General features: G+C 41.8%; 1 protein-coding gene across 5 annotated transcripts; it reads left to right on the forward strand.

The window, feature by feature from the left end:
* Positions 1-3,622: 3,622 nt before the first annotated feature.
* On the forward strand, positions 3,623-16,573 carry LOC115042589 (GRAM domain-containing protein 2B). 5 transcript variants are annotated; one of them, XM_029500910.1, is made up of 13 exons: positions 3,623-3,811; positions 11,833-12,012; positions 12,584-12,647; positions 12,775-12,847; positions 12,934-13,037; positions 13,140-13,238; positions 13,385-13,456; positions 13,766-13,840; positions 13,941-14,037; positions 14,180-14,269; positions 14,399-14,498; positions 14,808-14,915; positions 15,454-16,573. In XM_029500910.1, exons 1-13 carry the CDS (start codon positions 3,720-3,722, stop codon positions 15,470-15,472), a joined length of 1,173 nt encoding a protein of 390 aa, XP_029356770.1. In that variant the 5' UTR covers positions 3,623-3,719; the 3' UTR covers positions 15,473-16,573. The 5 variants fall into 5 exon arrangements, with proteins under 5 accessions (XP_029356770.1, XP_029356767.1, XP_029356766.1 ...); XM_029500907.1 differs by having other exon boundaries at positions 11,833-11,997; positions 13,766-13,834; positions 14,393-14,498; XM_029500906.1 differs by having other exon boundaries at positions 3,624-3,811; positions 13,766-13,834; positions 14,393-14,498.
* The last annotated feature ends 1,813 nt before the right edge of the window (positions 16,574-18,386 follow it).

Genomic DNA, 18,386 nt, shown 5'->3' on the forward strand with positions numbered 1-18,386 from the left:
GTAAGTGGATCAATTTCCTAACTTTCTTTTCATAGCTCTTCAGCAGACTCCACAACAAGTTTGAGTAGCTGGAACTGGAGCAGAGCAGGTCATGAGGGAAAAACGGTTTTGTTTCTGCTGAATGTGAGATAAATATTCACCTCACTGAAAAGCCTCAACTTGAACAACAGTTCCATTAATATTACTGTGGTGATCAGTTGACCTTTACAATTTTATTAGTCCTTCTTTGTCTCGGGTGAGAAGTAAATTCAGTTAGGGGGAATTTTCACATTTGGTTAAAAAAGTTCTTTAACTCTCTTTCCAAAGTGAAACTCCCTCATTTTAAATATCAGCTGGGAATGTCCAAGTACTGTGTATTTCCTAGAATAGGTTTAGACAAAGATTCTTTCCAAACTGAATGCAAAGTATTGACTGACACTGAAATAACTGATTTGAATTATTTTCCATCGCAATGCTCATGACATTTCTGAGTTTATGTTAATACACCATTTTGCTCTGCCTCAGTCCATCGTTGTACAGTCGTGTACAGCCCTTGATGCCCTGTTTTTTTCCTGCTTCATAAGCATTTCTATACACCTGTTCTGTAATGTGCGAGGCTGCAGTAGTGTCTGCGTCACTGCCTGCTTTTTCCAGGCCAAGGTGGCGTCCTCCTCACAAGGTCAGAGTGTTTACTTTAGCAGCTGATAATGACGATCTCTCCAGCAAAACTTTCTTTCTACTACAGATCACACTCAGACCTCTGAGAGGAGGACATCTCCCTTTCTGCTCTTCTGCTGATAACCTTCCATCCATGTTTTTCACAGCAAACAGATGTGTGAGTTAGGCAACCGCAGAGATAACAGCCGGGCTGCAGTTTCTCTGCTGTGTAACCACCCGCACAAGTGCAAATATTTTTATTTTTGTTCTATACTTCTGTTGAACATTTGGAGGCGATTGCATTAAGTGCTTATTTCTAAAGTTTCACTTCCCAGCTGAAACTTCAGGCCCACGCCCTGGTTCCACAGTCCAAGTCAGGCCCATGTGATTTTACATCTAGGTAGATTAACGACAGACTGGTGTTGGATGACAGCCAGAGCATTTTCTGCGTGTGCACCAGAACTGGTCCAGATGTGGAGGCAACACCTGACCATTATACTGTACGTGGGCCAGACTTAGGCCATGGGGTGAGGCGTAAAATGGTCCAAAACAAACGTGGCCATGTGGTGGTGGAGGGATCTTGCTATCTGTGTTTTCATGCAGCTCTCAGCTCATTGGCTCTGAACAAATGGTGTGTGGTTTTTTTTTTGTTGTTGTTTTTTTTTTATTTGTTTTGCTTTTTGTTTTTTTTCAAGTCATTTGCAAATATGGACTTGGTCAAAGGTGAGAAATTCAGGATTCATTAATCAGATTGTCAATATTAGCAATATTAGCTTTTTTTTTTATCTGTTTTTTATCTCATAATAATCACACATTTGTTCTCGTACACATTTATATAATGTCCCCTCTGTATTACATGCATCACAAACACCGAGACAGTTACAGTGAGTAGTAAAATAAGATCTAGAGGAAGGAAATGAGCTGCCTAATGTGAGATAATGGATCCATTAACTCAGCTAAGCTAAAAACATTTGTGTATCATAATGTGTTATGTGACGAGATGTTGTACTTTCTGATTAATAAGACAGGAAATTGTTTTTTTCACTGTATTTGATAATAATCAGGGGCCATGGTATTATGATGGAATGATCTAGTACATGGTTCATATTCCCAAACCATCGTAAGATGAATCAAGTCACTACAAACCAACCCACATCTTTGTGTAGTTCCCATCATAAATCCATCCCTCTCTGTGATGAATCAACACAGAAAAGCCTGCTCTTGCCCACACCACCTCGACACCCCTCTATTACATCACGTACTTCCTTAAGAGGCATGATTTCCTTTTCTCTCTCTGCTTTGTTTCCCTGCGGAGGAGGTGGAAGGGAACACCGGAGGCCCGGCTGGTGTGTGCCAGATTGTGTGAGGGTGGTGTGTTTGCTGTGTCATGCAGCAGTACACTGCCTCCTCTGTTCCTGATGTGCCGGCAGCCGAGCAGCCCGCTGAGAAAAATAAAAGGCTTTCTTTCCTGAGATGTGTGCACAGTTCTCTAAACTGTGGCCAACGATTGGTTTTCACTTTCTATGCTTATTCAAGGTCTTTATCAATTGAGCTGTGAAATACTCCACTGATGAACTGACACAGCCGTACTGACATCACTGGGACTTGTGTAGCTCACTGATTTGTCATAATATGACTACCAGCATAACATCTTTTGGCAATTACTGCAAGTTTTGTCACTCTCTCTAATAATGCCACTGTGGAAATCAACTAGAATTTATGTTTCAAAGCAACATACAAAAAATGTTCCGCTTGGTAACTTTTGTAATATTATGGTTGGATTCTTCTTTAAGACAATGTAAGGTTTTGTGTTTTACCTTGGCATCTTTTGGCTGTGCCTGCAGTCTTCCTCAATATACCATAATATTACAAATACAAATTACAAATATTACAAATAGAAGACAATATGAACATTTTTGAACTTTCAGCTATTTCTCAAAGGATTTTAAATTTTTTTATGTTGTAAAATGTTATCACTTCTTTACTAAAATAGATTAGGGGTGGAGGAAGCTTCTCCCATAAAGGTCAAGGTTTAGAGTGAGATATAGATTACCACGAACAATTGCGGGAATGTAATGTAGCATGAAAAGATAGCACGCCCTTCTATAGAACACTGCATGAAGAATAAAACACAAGTAATCATAAGTAACATGCAAATCCTCCAGTGTGAGAGTATCGTGACCTGTTTGACAGTTTAAACTTTCGTCGTGTGACCTTGGTTGTTGTACAGTAAATATGTCCAACTCGGCCATTTGTTGCAGCAGTTGTTGCCTTCTCCTCCAGCAAGTGGGAGGTGAGAGACTTGGAAGGCCAAATGCTTCATCCTTTGGCATTTGGACTAAACCCACCAACTGAGTCAGTTTGCTTCAGGAAAACAGGACTTGATGTTCATTGCTTTCCCTCGTCATTGTGATTCAGACACCAAAGCCATTTAACTCAGCGCTCACTAATTGTTCTGCAACTGCTGTTTTGAACACACACACACACACATATATCTTTTTTATCTATCACTGTTAAAATCCAGCTCTGTGTAAAACAGTAGTAAACCTTCTTTAAATTTGTCATTAACCCTGTTGAAGAGAAAAAATGTACTTTGTGTGAAAGAGGATGCAGAACCACATGTGTTAGCTGAGAGCTGCAGCCCCACCCATGTGTACTGAACAGTTATCTGCTGTCACATGAGTTGTGGTGTGAGGGGCTCAATCATAATTTGCCTCCATTTAATGTTGCTCACACCGCATGTAAATTATTGTATATTATTATTATATATTATAATAATTATTATTACATCTAATAACGCAGCTCGCCACACAACAGACAGCCCACCTGCCATATAAGGCGAATGGGCGGTCGCCTGGGGACAACTACCTCGCTCTGATTGGACGAGCGGTCTGACATGACCGTTTTTTCCCCGGTCGTCTCCGCCGCTGATTGGCCGGCGAGCTTGGTCCGATTGGAGCTTATTATCATAATGAGCCGCGGGTGAAGAAGCCAAAACAAATACGGCGGACTTTCGGCTTCCGGAGAGTCCGCTCCACACCGACCGACCGACCGACCGATCAGCACCGGCTGGAGGGGGAAGGATGCTGGAAAACAAGAGGGAGAGGTTGAAAACCTTCCTGAGGAAGATCGACGAGAAGGCCATCGTGAGGATCAAGCATTTCATGAGAGAGAGGTGAGCCGAATGAACGCTAACGGATGCTAACCTGCCGGCGAGCATCCTCAGCAGGGTGGCTAACGGTTATTAGCATCTCCGTTAACCGGCCGCCGCCGCTCGACGGGGTTTTCACTTTTATTTCATTTTACAGTTTAGATCTGGTGGTTTTGTTTTGTTTCTCCTACTAACCGAGTTTCGCCGAACTGTCAGTCCAACTGTGATTTATTTTATTTTTATGTATCTTCCACCTTGGTGTGAAGATGACGTTAGCGTGCTAGCTTACTTGGCTGGTGGACATTTAAATTAACATTAGCATTATTAGCTCAAATGAACCGTTAGGATTTCTCACAATGAAGTGAACCATTAAAACCGGCAAATTTCAAATAAAATAAATATACTCGCAGCTTATAAACGCTGTCTGTCGGAAGCATCTTTGTGTGTTAGTGGATCCCAGATCTGAGATCATGAAGGTTTAAATATTAAACTGGATAAACTTGGTATTATTTTTATATATATATATATATATATATATATACATACATATATTATTTTTTTTTTCCCAGAGGAATGAACGTAATTTAAGGTAATTAAAAATAAAGTAACTAACTGTTGGTGCCTGATATTAGGGTCACGGCTTTGAGTCATGTGTGTATATGCAGTTCTTCAATTCTGGACTTTCCCAGAAATGTTATTTTTTGTACAGGCTGTGTTGGGCTTTCATAGTAAGCCCTTTATTTCTGTTATCACTAAGATAATTTCCAAAAAGAAAAAAAAACAAAACAAAACAACTCAGCCATTGACCCACATTATCTAAACATAGTATCCCGTTATGCGTGTTGTTTGTGTCGTTGGATAATCCATTCCAGGCAGTGTAGTAAACACTATCACAGGATGGGAAGGTAGTCCAGTTCAGGTTGGCTCTTAATCTTTCATTTACAGTCTACCAAGAATTCATGACTCATCTGGGTTCATTTAGCCTCATCTTGTAGTGTTGCTATATAATTGGAGCAGTCTTGATGAGATCCAGAGAAGACCAGCCTGGCAGACGTGTGTTCACTCTTTTGTGTTTTGTGTTTCTCTGGACCTCCGCATGGGTCAAGCAAGTCCATGTTTTCTCAGAAAAGCCTATTTTTAGCTCCTGTGAGTGGACCACAGGTGGTACATGGTGTTATATAAAGGCTGTGTTCGTCTCCGTCCTCTGAGCTTTGTGTTTCACGTTCCTTCCCATAGATAGCCCCACCAATCTGACATAGCCTGCTAGTTATCAGCGTAGCCGTGATGTGTCTGTCATATGGTATGAGGACTGATTATCTGCTCCTTACTCACACATGCATATATAGGGGTGTTGTAGCAGGCCTCATTGAGCTCAGGCAACAGCCAACCAGTCCTCTTCTTCTCAAACGACTATCCATGTATTTCTCATAGGTTACTGGTGAAGGTGAAAATAAAAAAAATAATAATAATAATTTGAAGTGCAATAAAGTTTTAGGTATCAACTTACACCACACTGGTTACACTGAACACCTATTTGCTAGCTCACCTTCGGAAATTTCAAAAGTTGCTTGTTTAACTACCAGGACAGAACCTGGTAGAACTGTGGTGCTTTCTAAGATGGGGGAGACTGGAATAGGCTGGGTGGGGCAGATTTGCAGGCATCCTTCTGGCTCCAAGAAGATGCTCCCAGGACAAAACTTACTTGCCTTTGTGGGCAGTTTAGACTGTGTAGGGCTAAATTATGAGATGAGCTGCAGATGCAGAAGGAAGGCCAAAGTTAGAGGATGAAAACCACATCTGCAGCACTGTTTATTACTTAACGATGGGTTACATACTAAGCAGCTGCTTTTGGTTGAACTTATCTGTTGCCCCTTACATACTGGTGCTAATGACCATTCCTCTGACTGTGTCACAGAGCCAAGTAAAAGGCTATATTATTGTCAACTGTTTCACCCTTTTGGTGCTCACAGCAGCCTGGCGAATTCCACTTAAAGCAGTTTATATTTCAGGCACATAAGGCTTTGAAGATTCTTAGGTTAGCTGTTGACTTGCCAACAGAATGTTGCTTTGTTGGCAGGTCAACTTTTTTTTTTTTTTTTTTTTTAATCATGTGGAAACATTAATGTTGGCATTGTCCTGTCAAGGTAAGACACTCATTGCATGCTAAAGGTTGTGCAGGAAAAACTGTAGCAACAAAGAAGTAAAGAAGTGCAGTCCAGTCCTCAGAAAGTTTTCACTCTCAGAAGACTTCACTTCACCAGAGCACCGTGCTTTATTTCAGCCATCCATGTATTGCTGTGGATCTTTTTTTAATGCTTTGGTTCATTAGGAAATGGAGAGTACAATATCATCTGGCCAAACATATTATGTAAAATTAGTAGATTAATTGAATTGACGTGAGTTAGTATAGACTGATCAGTTCCCACAGTCAGGGAGTATTCAGCAGGCAGCTTCATTCATGTCACCTGGTATAAATTTGATTCCTCAGTCCACTACTATATGATGCGTAGATGACCTATTGCGCTCTTCTGTTAGTATAACCAAGATTTCTAACCTGGTATAGATATAGACAGAAATGTTACTGGAGGCTGTAGACAAAAATTCAAGCCCTGTTTGTGTATAGTAGAATGGCCTAGTTTCGCTTTGAATAATTCGGTAATAAGTCGGTGGGAGTTTTCCAGCCACCACCACACCACAGCTGCTCACATGCCTGGTTGCAGAGTGTGCACTGTCGCCTTGAAGAAAGACCCTTTTTATATTTGCTGTGCCCAGTTAGCACAGAGGAAGTGGACAGAGATGTTGCATGCACAGAGCCGCATGACTTCCTACTCAAACACGCAGTTATTCTATTACACATGCACACAGACACACTCTGTTCCACTTGGCACACACAGTTTTCTTGCAGACTGACTCCTGGCAGAGTGCTGCCAACTGCACGTTATTTTGCTATGACCACTGCCTCTTTTTTTCTGCCTATCCCCACTGCTCTAATGAACCCCATGTGTACAGACACATCAGTACCATCCAGGTTATTATTGGATTTTGGATTTTCTCTTTTTTTTTTTTTATAATTCTTTCTGCTTATTATTCACTCTTAGGTCTCATAGGCCCAAAATATAAGCCCTCTCAAACTGTGAAATTAGTTTAAATGTTTTGGAATACTTTCTTTAAAACAGAGTAAAACTTGAGGATCATGTGGATAGTGTTGTCAGTCAGGGGTCTGGTTTGGTTATTTGTCTATTAAAATCTGAACTGCCCCATTTGGTTCAATAAAGCACATTGGAACAATCTGCTGTCTTGCTCTGGAGTAAGCATTTTTTATTGGATGAAGGGGAATCAGCAGTTCACGTGATAAATGATCCGAGCTCTCCAGGAGGTGGTGCTCTCTCCCTTTCTGGTCCAGCTGCTTCTCAGCTGATCTCAGTGTTTAATGCAGCTCACATAGGAACTTTATGCTCATGTTGCATCAGCTGTGGGCTCTTTGACATAATTCTATACAAGGAGCAGTTTTTCCTTAAGGCTGCTGGCACATGGCTGACGTCTGCAGCAGGACCCCTGGGATACTGTCTCATCTCAGGACATAAAATAACCCCAGGGGTTGTGTTGCCAGCTGGAGTGTCCTGTACTGTAGAAATAACTCCCACCTCAGCCTAGGAACTTCAAACTGTCACTCCATCAAACAGTTTAACCAAAGCAGTAAAGAAAGGCTCCATACAGCTGTATTGTGATGGGGAACATGATGGTACTTCGACCTTTTGTGGATTCAGTATATTCGTGGTTATCATCACAAGTGCCATTGCACCTCCTAACAAGTATTGTGAAATTTTTATCTATAGATAAAATGGAGAACCAACAATACAAATTTAAATTGCTCATGGAAAAGCTCATAGAGTATGTACACAGGTATTGTCCAAAGTGAATGAGTAAGCTTCCCCTTTTGTCCACTTGGCAGCATTATGAAATGTGTTTACAATATGTGAAGTATAACCTATTTCAGACGAAAGATACAGATCAGTGACCAGTTCTTCCAATTCTTATAGTTAAATGTTTGTTTTACATAAAGCACACTGAGTTAAAAGTCCAAGGAATTAACTGATATGTTAATGAATTTATTAGACCTTTGGGAGAACTGTGTGTCAATTGTATAAAGATGCTTATGTAAATTTATTGATGTTTAGATAATAGACAATACAGAGGCTTTAATCCAACACTGACCAGGTTTCCATTTTAGAAGTTCCACTCTCAGGTTAAAGGACAATGAGAGCTGACAGCAGGGATCAAACCTGTATGACTTTAATTATGACAAAACCTATTTATAGAACAGCCGTACCGTGGTATTAATCCTGGAGATTACATTGAAACGTGGTGTGGTGACTAAATTAAGACTGATGTCACAAGTACAGTTGGACTTTGCCTGTGTGATTGAGTTTCCCGACTGGTGGTGTCATAGGAGTAGAAATAGTGTTGCTCTCTCTCCAGCCAAACACAAATGTGCTTGTGTAATGCTTCATTTGCATCCTCTACAAAGACTGAGCCAGCTATTGTCATGCGCATTACTCCTGCTGCTTTTAAAGCCATCTCCTTGTTGTGATTTAGAATGGGCTATTGAATGTTATTGTTAGATGTAAATAGAGAATAACCTGACGATGTCCCACACATCCCCACATTTCCACCATTACCTTTCACTGTTAACTGTTTCCAAGACGACACATTGTTAAATGACCTTAGAGAGGACAAAGCTCTGGAGCTTTTCACTCAGCTCTTTCTCATTCTCCGTCCTGCTGTTTCCCCCTGGTTCTGGCTCCAACTTCACATTCACTTCTTTGGTTCCTGAAAAGGTTTGAGTAAAGCAGACCTTGACCAGTCACAGACAGAGCAGAGAGGGTCTAAAGGTCTAAGTGCACTTTTGCTATCGCAGTCGGTCCGACATTCAGCTGTCTCGAACGGCATTGACTACTAGCTCTCAGATTTTGTAGCAGACAAGAAGGGAACATTTTGACCGCCATGGACGGAAAGAAAGTCTTGTGGAACCGACAAGTTGAATACCATCACTGTGTTGACCAGGGCAGGTAAGTTGAAGAAATGCAGTATGTGATCTCTTTTCTTGTCACTTTGTATCCATTGAACCAGTGGGGTAAAATTTAGAGTTTGTAAAACTTTCTGGGTGGTTGTCTATCATAAGTTTTGGTGACCTGAAGCCCTTTAGCTCTGCAGTGGCTCCCTATCACTTTGCATGAAAATTAAAAACTGAGCATCCTTTTGTTGTTGTTGTTGTTGTTGTTGTTGCTGCTGCACAGTGGAGTTTCCAGGAGAAGCACACACCATCTGCTGAAAAGAGCTGAGCTGGAAGTGACCTGAAAAAGATTGATTATGGTGTGTGTGTGTATGTATGTATGTATGTATGTATGTATATGTGTGTGTATATATATATATATATATATATATATATATATATATAACCCTAACCCTAACCCTAACCCTAACCCCTAACCCTAACCCTAAAACATCAACATTCAAGAAGTCCTCATGCTGCTTTTATAGTTGTCATAAAGAAACAAAACTTATGCAACACGCAGGTTCTGCTTTAATTAAATTCTTTTTTTTTTTTTTAACAGTCAAACAACTGTCCACTCATCATTCCTCTGGTTTTAACATTTTGCCTGCTCCTTAGTTAAAATATTCATGACATGTCAGGGTAAAGATTTTTCCTTCCAAAACCAATCATGATAAAGATGCATTATTTCCTGGAATCAATGAACAAAATGCACTGTGGAATTCAGTGGGTGGCTACCCAACCAGTCTGTCATCGAGTTAACAGGAGTTTTGCAGTTGCTTCCTCTTTGAGAAAGTGAACTTAATTTGAGATTGTGTGTTAGGAAAGAGTTGATGTAAGAGCAGAGCACGTCTTATCTCAACCTCTGACTGTGACAGGAAGCAGCTACAGTGTGACCTTTATAGTTACGGTTAGTCCATGGCACAGACAGGAAGTTGTTGAGAAATTCAAACAGTTTGTTGCCTTTAAATACAGATTTTTATGGTGCTCTGCCCCCCCCCCCCCCCCCCCCCCCCCCCCCAACCCCACGGCCTTCTGTAAATATATCCAGTAACACACGTGGTCATCATTCAGTTATAGACAGTCAGTGATAGCTTTGTAGAAATGGTCAAGTGCATTTTTAGAAAGGTGCAGTTGCAAAAATTAAATAACTACTGCTCTGCACACATTTCTGTAAAAAATGTAATAACTTGGCATTCAGAAACATCTGAAGCTTTAATGATATGTTTGTGTTCCACTGCCCCAGAAGAGAAATGTCTCCTCTGTGGTATTTAAAGTCTTTATATATATTTATCATCCCCCTTAACCTGCAATTAGTCATTCAGGACTAGCTGTGAGGTAAGTGTATAGCTGAAGCTGCATTTCATATTCTCTTCCTCTGTCACCTTTATCCCAATTACTCAGCTGACGTAAAGGAAATGTACAGCTACGAGATGAGGAACATGGCAGGGGCACAAATCCCTGAAATTCCTTCAGCATTTTTTTTTCCAGGACTCAAGCATTGAAACTGTCTGACTGAAGTTCTCTAAGTGAGTTTGATAGAGGTTTTTTAGGTTGAGTTGTTTTTCCTGTGCTTCCACAGTTGGATTCTTTGCCTGAAGGTGTCCTGGTGTACGCACCACTCCTAGATCAGTGTCAACAGGCCAGTCCCAGCACCTCACAGCAGCGTCTCTGATCCTGCTTTGGCCTGCCCAAATCCCAACAGGACAGGGTTTTGACTTTTTTTTTGGGGGGGGGGGGGGGCGCTGTGTTCCTAAACATGCCAGTGCTTGTGTTGCACTCTGCTCTGTGTGTGTGTGTGTGTGTGTGTTCACGGTCTGTTTCATGCATGTTTGGCTCTGGGGGAGTGGCTGAGTTTGACGTCAGGCACTACGGAGTGTCACACCATTCGCAACACAGTGGTTTCCTCTTGAACAGCAGATTCATACAGTAACAGAGTTTTTCATGGCAGGACGGACTGAAGTGTCAAAATACAGATTTTGGACTACGCATTTATAACTTTCAGTCTTTTCACAGATTAGATTTTCTTTCGTTCTGTTATATTTTTTTGTAACTTCTCATCTTTAATGGCGTGAACCACTCAGGAACGACGTATAGACGAAAGTTTTTGTTGTTTTTGTTATTTTTGTCTATTTTCCTCAAAGGAAATGCCTACTGTCCGTAGCTATATGAGTATTCGTTCACCAAAGCGGTTTAAGCTTGTCAGGTAAGGGTTCCTTTTATTGTTTGTCTTTAGGACTCTTAAGTGTATTTTTAAACTTTAACATGAATGCCCGCTTTGCCCAAACATTCACTTTATCTTGTGTGATGTCATCTTTTGTATCCTGTGCCAGTGATTTCAACATTATGTACAAGGTAGGGTTTGTGAATTGAAAATCAGCTGACTCAATAAATCAGGTGCTTGTTTGTTCCTGCTGAAGAACAGTTCATACTTTTTTCACCTTTGTAAAGCACAAAAAATCCTCCTGTCCTTTTCATGGGTCTATGTTTTACTTACTTTTTGTTTTGTGTTTTATTGAAATAGCACTTTTATAGAGGTTTGTCACTTGTAGTGTATGCAGCATACATCAATAAAACTTTGTGACTTGTAAACAAGTAATTTTTCCCAGTACATCATAAAGATAAGCCCGTTCCTCTGCTCACCGTCAGTCCAGTCACCACAAACAGACGGATTAAGTTAATGGAGAAGGTCAGGGCACGCTGACTGTTGATGTGAAGTTTGAAGAAGTGTTTAAGTCTGCTGATTTTGGTTGGCAACAACACAGGAAGTTGTAACGAGCATCTCTAGAAGATATAAATGTAGGGTCATTTGATCTCGCCGTGAGTTTGTTGTGTATTCTGTGCTCTCTGGAGCTGGAGAATCCGCCCTTTGTGTCTTTTTCATTAAATCCAATTTGCTTCCTCCATAAGCAAATGAAGGGTATTCCATAAAGAGGAAAATATTTTGGGCCCGTCACTAAATTATTATTTTTTCTTTTCCTACCATATTCAGCAGCTACCCAGTGGACGGCAGTGGTGGTGGTGGGCTGCCAGACAAAGTGAGGAAAAGCAGGAGTAGCTTGAGCAATGGCAGCATCAAGAAGGTGGAGGCCAGGAAAGCCTTGAGCCTGGAGGCGGCCCAGATGGAGATCCAGCAACAGCACAAAACCCTCACCAGGCAAGCAGCAGTCAGGTCGGATGAGCAAATCTCCACAAAGTTTTGTCTACAAGCTTAAAACATTACCAGCTGACACATGCTAAGACTTCAGCACCATCATGAGGCGATTCTTAAAAAAAAAAAATAAAATAAAATGGTGGAACACGACACGGTCTAACTTTCAAACCATTTTAATAATGTTTGTGCGTGACGTAGTGGAGATTGAACTATTCTGAACGTGCATCACAAGACCTGAGCCTTTCAGCTGTTCAGTCATGACACACACATGACTGCACAGCCGTCATAAGGTGCCTCTCTGCTCACATGATTCAATGTTTGCGATAGATTTGAGGTATTTGTTGGGATGAAAAGGGATTTTCTCTTAATCTCACCCCACAGATCACTCACTTAAACATCTTTTTTTCCGCTAACATTCAGCTGTTTTCACATGCTGCTGAATGTTAGCTGATTCTTAGCAACAAGTGCTTTTCTGAGAAGTGGATAAAGGACTGAAGCGTGCAAACAAGTGGTGTGTGTCACCTCATGTGAACACAGCTGCTGAAAGTACAGCCCTCCTTTTACACTTAGTTACCTTTTATGTGTGCAGGTCACAGACATTTGATGTGGACAACAGAGGCTTCGAGAAGACAGAAGTCACAGGGACACAAAGTGTGAGTCTGGCTTAACTTTTCGAACAAATAAATTATTATACTTCATCATGTGGAAATGCAAACCCGAAACTATACAAGTGCAGTTGTTGTTGTTTTTTTCTTAACATGTTCTTATTTCATTTTATAGAGCTTCATAAAACACAACAAGACATTCCACAAGTTGTTCCCAGACATTCCTCAGAGTGAAGATTTGTTACATGGTGAGTAATTAAAGCAGAGAATGTGGTTCATATGGTTCATTCATTCAGTCACTAAGTGCCTGTGCTCCCCTCCCGTCTTCTCCCAGCGTACATCTGTGCACTGCAGAAGGAAGTGCCCTACCACGGCCGACTGTACATCACAGACACGCACGCCTGTTTCTACTCTTCAGTGTTACTCAAGGACACTAAGGTAAACGCCTCGGCCTTTTCTCCTCGCTCTCTTTGGCCATGTGTTTGATTTGACCCGTTTCTAATCTGGATCTTTTCTCCATGCGGCCGTGTCCTCCCTCAGGTCGTGATTCCTGTTTCCTGCATTCACATCGTGAAGAAGCAGAACACGGCACTGCTGGTGCCCAACGCCTTGTCGATCCGCACCACAGAGGGAGACAAGGTCAGTCACACATATTCCTTCTGCTTTACGCCCTTTTAAACTACAATCACTGCCGTTTATGATCGTATCTAATCACTTACTCTGTGTCTTCTACTTGAAATATCTCACAGCTAATTTTCCTGCTCTTTCTCCCTCTCATTGTTTAGTTCCTGTTTGTGTCACTGCGGAACAGAGAATCATGTTATCAACTGCTGCGTTCAGTCTGTCCTCAGCTGGAGGTGAGTGGTTCAGCTCGGAGCTTCTGAAGTGATGATGCGTACTCACACTGTTGGAAAAGCATCATGATTTCCAACTGTTGATCCAGCTGACTCGAATTGAAGAGCTGGAAGTGAGCTGGCTTCAAACCCTCTAAAATCTCAAATTTAGAAAATGAACAAAAGTAAAATTGTTAGAAATGTTATTACACGCTTTCAAATCCCTAAAAAAAATCATCTGTATTTTACCTGATTACACATTGTTGGACAAACAACCAACATCCCCATGAGTGCATGTTTGATAAACTGTAATTTTGGATTTCTCTGTTACAGGACGGTAGCACAAATAGTAGCCCGGTCTTCTCCTCGGCCGAGAACAGCTTTGATAAGAACAAGCCTGTGGTAAGAGTCTGTTTCTATGCGAGATGTTTTAAATGGATCCAACATTTTGGAATGATCAGATCCATAGTTTGTTTGTTTTTTTTTGTTGTTTTTTTTTCACCAACAGAACTCCAGTCAGTCCAGTCTGGACGACAGCTTCGACCAGTTTGATGGCTCTGAGTCTCAGTCTGTACAGGAGCAGCCCCTGTATAAAGCACACAGAGGTGAGACTGCAACGCCAAACTTCAGGCCTAATGTAGTAAATGTTAGACACAGAAACAAATATCACCTGTAAATCACAGAAGTAGTCTGAATTGAGTTAGAAATTCTGAGAACAGCAGACAGATGCTCTCTCTCCTTCTGCAGGGGAAGTGCCTGCTGCTAATGGCTCTGCTTTTGGCAGCCTGAACATGCAGCAGAGTGACAGCTCATCTTCAGAGGAGCTCTCTCTGCCAGGTAATACACACATTAGTTATCATCGGTGATCTGAACAGAAACAAACATTTTCTTTCATGGTACAACTTGTGAGCATGATGTTCACACTAGTTTTCTTTTTTTTTTCCTTTCTGTCTTTTTCAGGCTCAGGTGGCTCGTGGGTTTGGAACGTGACTGAGAGGGCCAAGTCCATGCTGGTTCAGAGAGAAGCCAGCACCCTCAACACTCTACTCTTCATTTACTTGATTTTGTGAGTAGTGCTTCCTTCCTCTAGTTTGACCCTCTTCTTCCCTCCTTACTTTAATCTTCCTATGTGCTGACATAAACCTGTTTCTCACTCCTGCTCAGGGATTTTGGAAACTTGCCCTGGTAGTTGGTGATCTTGTTGTGTTTCATTCCACAACAGTTCTAAAAGTCAAGCTTGTCAATGTCACCCTCAGAAGTGTACAGCACTTTCTTAAAACTTAATGTCAGCTGAAAAATGTGTGAAATCATGCACCTTTGCCACAGTTAAGTGAAATTCAGTAAAAGTGAGTTTCCTGTGTTTTGTGTGTTTCAGGGTTGTGCTGCTGCTGCTGTCTTCAGGGTACATCGGTTTGCGTATCGTGGCCCTGGAGGAACAGCTGACTTCCCTCGGTGCTCTGCCTGAGTTCACTTTACAAAGCGGGTAAGAGATTTGCCTCCTCAGTTCAGGCTTTTGTTCCTCCCACTCTCAACTTAACCCGAGATAAAACACTCAGACGGCTCACACAGTGTGTCCTGAACACAACAGAGCTGGGACACTGAGCCATTAGAGACCCGTTCAGCTTCATCACTTCTCTGTTGACACGCTGAATAAAAAGTAAATGAGTCTTAGCCCATTCTTAAGATGAACTGAACTCATTTTCAGCCGTAGAGTCACCTGGTACAAGATGTGGAGCAGCTCAGGGAACATGGGCTTTTCTTTTAACTGTCATCACTGAGTGAAGTTAAGATTTCAAAAGGAGCTAATTATCTTCATTAAAGGAATGCTGTTAAAAGCAGAACCTATCGCTCTAGCTGTTGTGCTGGCATGCAGATATCAAGTCGATCAATGTTTACTCTGCTGTGTTTTCTTTCCAGGAAACAGGAGATTTTCATTCTTGTAAAAGGTGTAGCTCAGTCAGTAGGTGTGTTCGGTGTTGAGATTGCCGTTCTGAACTCTTTCCCTCTGGTTTTCTTTTCAGGTACCACCAAGACACGTAACATTCAGAGACTGAAGACGAGATCGGTTGACTGGAGGATAATTTTGGCCTCTTCCCAGCAGAACCCAGTGGGACTCACCACCGCGCTGCCAATGTGGCCTGTGCTGTCGGCTTGAGGGCGAGCAGCCAACCTGTGCAATTTCAAAAGACACCTTGTAAACTTGAAGGGCTATACTTCCTCCTAATACAGTAAACATGAAGACGCCACAACTTAGCTACGCAGAGCCGAGCCAAAATGCGCACACACACTGCCTGGTCGCAGCGTGTGTGCCATTGAAAACCAAAGCCAAGCGGCTCTTTCTCAGCACGGTGCCACACTAGCCGAGATGACAGACGCCTTCTCGGCAGAAACTGTTCCACATCTGTGAATTTATGTCGCTCATGTTTCCCGCGGTCCTTCATTCAGTCATTCTGTTCTCCACAAGCATGCCGTCTGAACGGGGCTACACCAATCAGCATTAACCTGGAGATGTAGCGCTATGCACAGCCAAAGACGCACACAGTGCACGTCCATCGCATGAGTGCACAAGAGATGACTTTGAATTGGCTCCTCTCTTATTTACCTTCCACATATCAGAGAGAAACCATCTCTCCGTCTGAACTCTGCCACCTCTGGGTACTTCTCTTCCCGATCAGCTGTGGGTCGAAATGATGAATGCTGTAATCTCTAATTCAGATCAACCCGCGGAGGCTCGGTACTCTCCTGATGGTCCGATCCTTTGTCTCTCTCTCCAATCAGCAGCGATCGCAGTATTACTCTCCTCGTCTTTGGCATGATTTAAACGTGTTTAATGATCAATGCTCAGAGGTCCTTCTTTCTTTCCTTCTCCAGTTCTCTGCTGGATGAATGCATCATCAATGCACAAATATTTAGTACAATAGCATACGAGGAGTTCGTCTCAGAGGTTTTCATGTTGTCTTTTTCTTTTTTTTTTTTTTTTTTTGTGCGTGCGTGTGTGTGTGTGTGTGTGTGTACAGCTTTTCTGAGACGTTGGTCTTGAAAAGCAGACTTCTTGTCCGTTTGGCTCAGATGTCTCAGTGTTCTGTTTTTATACCAGGAAAAAAAAAAAAGACCACTCTGTGTCGAAGTACAAACATCTCTGACAGGCTGCTTGAGGACCAAGTGACAAGTTTCAGGTTATTTAACGTAGCACCAATAATTTATTCATGATGTTCATACACGTGTCTGCAAAAACTGACACTTAACAGATACTGTATCTGCACTCCTGCTCTTCATCACCTGAGGAGGAGGATGTGCACCACACTTACTGTAAGGTCCGACGTTTCATCAGCAAAAATAAGTGGTCCGAGAAAGAAATTTCAATATGCAAGAAATGATTATAATTATGCATGACAAACTGTAATTTATCTTTCTGTGCTGTTTTTAATTGGAGCGAAATTGTGTAAAAGAGAAAATGAGCGAAAAGAGAAGCTCAAGTGAGCGAGCGCACTTTAAAAGAATGTGTTGTGCCGGTCACAATCCAGGACCTCGTTGGTGGTTTGAGAGGAAATGGCGAAGTTGGTGTTTTGTGGTATCTGATGGTGCTAAGACCTTCCTTCGTTTGTTCTGTTTTTTATTTTTTAAAGAAATGATTTTCACTCAGGGGTGGTGGACTCTATCTGCCACGAGGTTTTAGGTTCTCGTCTTCTGCCATTTCAGCGTCTCGTGCTCACGATGAGGCTCACGCTCTGCACATCTTGGCTTTGGTGGTTTCTCAGATGTCCCTTTGAGAAAGAACACGTTGATTCACTTGACTTTACTAATTGATGTAACTTCAAGGACAGTTTTTGTTTCTTTTCCTCCGATGACTCTTTAACTGACCTAATGATGAATCTCCACACCTCGACGATCTAACGTCTCTGCGCTGTGGAAGCTCTTTATGTCGACATGTAGCGGCTGGTTTTCTTCTGCTACATCCCGTCACATCCATAATGTTGCTAACATGCCATTCTAGGTACTGTCATCCCCCCCCCCACCCCACCCCACCCCCACCACGGGGCTGCACACACAGTCCTCAACAAGACTCAATGCAAGAATTTCAGTGAGGGCAGTATTTGTGTGGTTTTGCACTACTCAAAGTGTTGTAAATAATTTTGTATCAGTTGTTAATGTCTTTAATTCTGCTCTGGTCCTATATTACGATATTTATTTGCATTCTGTGTAATTCAAAGTAGTCTCTGTGAGATGGCTTTGCGATTGTTCAAAATAAATCAAATGTTGCGAAGTAAATGTTGTGCGCTTTTGTGCCTCATTGTTTCTGCCATTGAATGAGGTTAAATGAGGAAAAACAGATCTGCTCATCACGCATCATCTGTCAGGAGTTTTCTGAGTCGATGCTAAATTCAGTGAAAAGGCTGAATGTGGAAGTTCTGACTGTCCACGAATGAACCAACGTCTGTCTTTAAATATCGGCCGTGCTGGATCGGTGGCATTTGGACTGACGGGTTTCTTAGATCTTTTTCTGCTCATCTGTAGAACGTCTCTGAACTGCCTTTGATTTGGTACTTTGTTCCATTATTTCTTCCAGTTCCTTTTTTAACCCTAACCCCAACCCCACAGCCTATTCAGTGATCCGTAGATTTGGTTCATTTGGGGAGTCTCAGGATGAAAACATGAACATGAGGTGAATTGGTGACTAACTTGTTCACAGGTTGTTTTTTTTTTTTGTTGTTTTTTTTTCTTAGTGCTGCAGTAATTTTTTTTTAATGACGTTTGTTGATTTGAGTCATTTGGCTTCCTGTGAATGTGGTTATGTTTAATATGGTTTAACTTCAGCCGACATTCATAACACGGTGAGCTGGACTCGGCTGTGTTGTCATTCCTGTTCATGGTTTAATGTCTCCATCTAGTGGAGAATCTCCACTGCTCTTATTTCATGGTCTTATTCTGATGTGATCTTTTTTTTTCATGTCTG

The sequence above is a fragment of the Echeneis naucrates genome, chromosome 4 (genome assembly GCF_900963305.1).
Source record: "Echeneis naucrates chromosome 4, fEcheNa1.1, whole genome shotgun sequence".
NCBI classification, from domain to species: domain Eukaryota; kingdom Metazoa; phylum Chordata; class Actinopteri; order Carangiformes; family Echeneidae; genus Echeneis; species Echeneis naucrates.

Bases quoted from the DNA above. Each gene is read 5' to 3' on its own strand.
- LOC115042589 (XM_029500910.1), top strand. From the start codon at position 3,720: ATGCTGGAAAACAAGAGGGAGAGGTTGAAAACCTTCCTGAGGAAGATC. The intron at 13,457-13,765 runs GTGAGTGGTTCA...TCTCTGTTACAG, and splicing joins CAGTCTGTCCTCAGCTGGAG to GACGGTAGCACAAATAGTAG. The intron at 14,499-14,807 runs GTGAGTAGTGCT...TGTGTGTTTCAG, and splicing joins CTCTTCATTTACTTGATTTT to GGTTGTGCTGCTGCTGCTGT.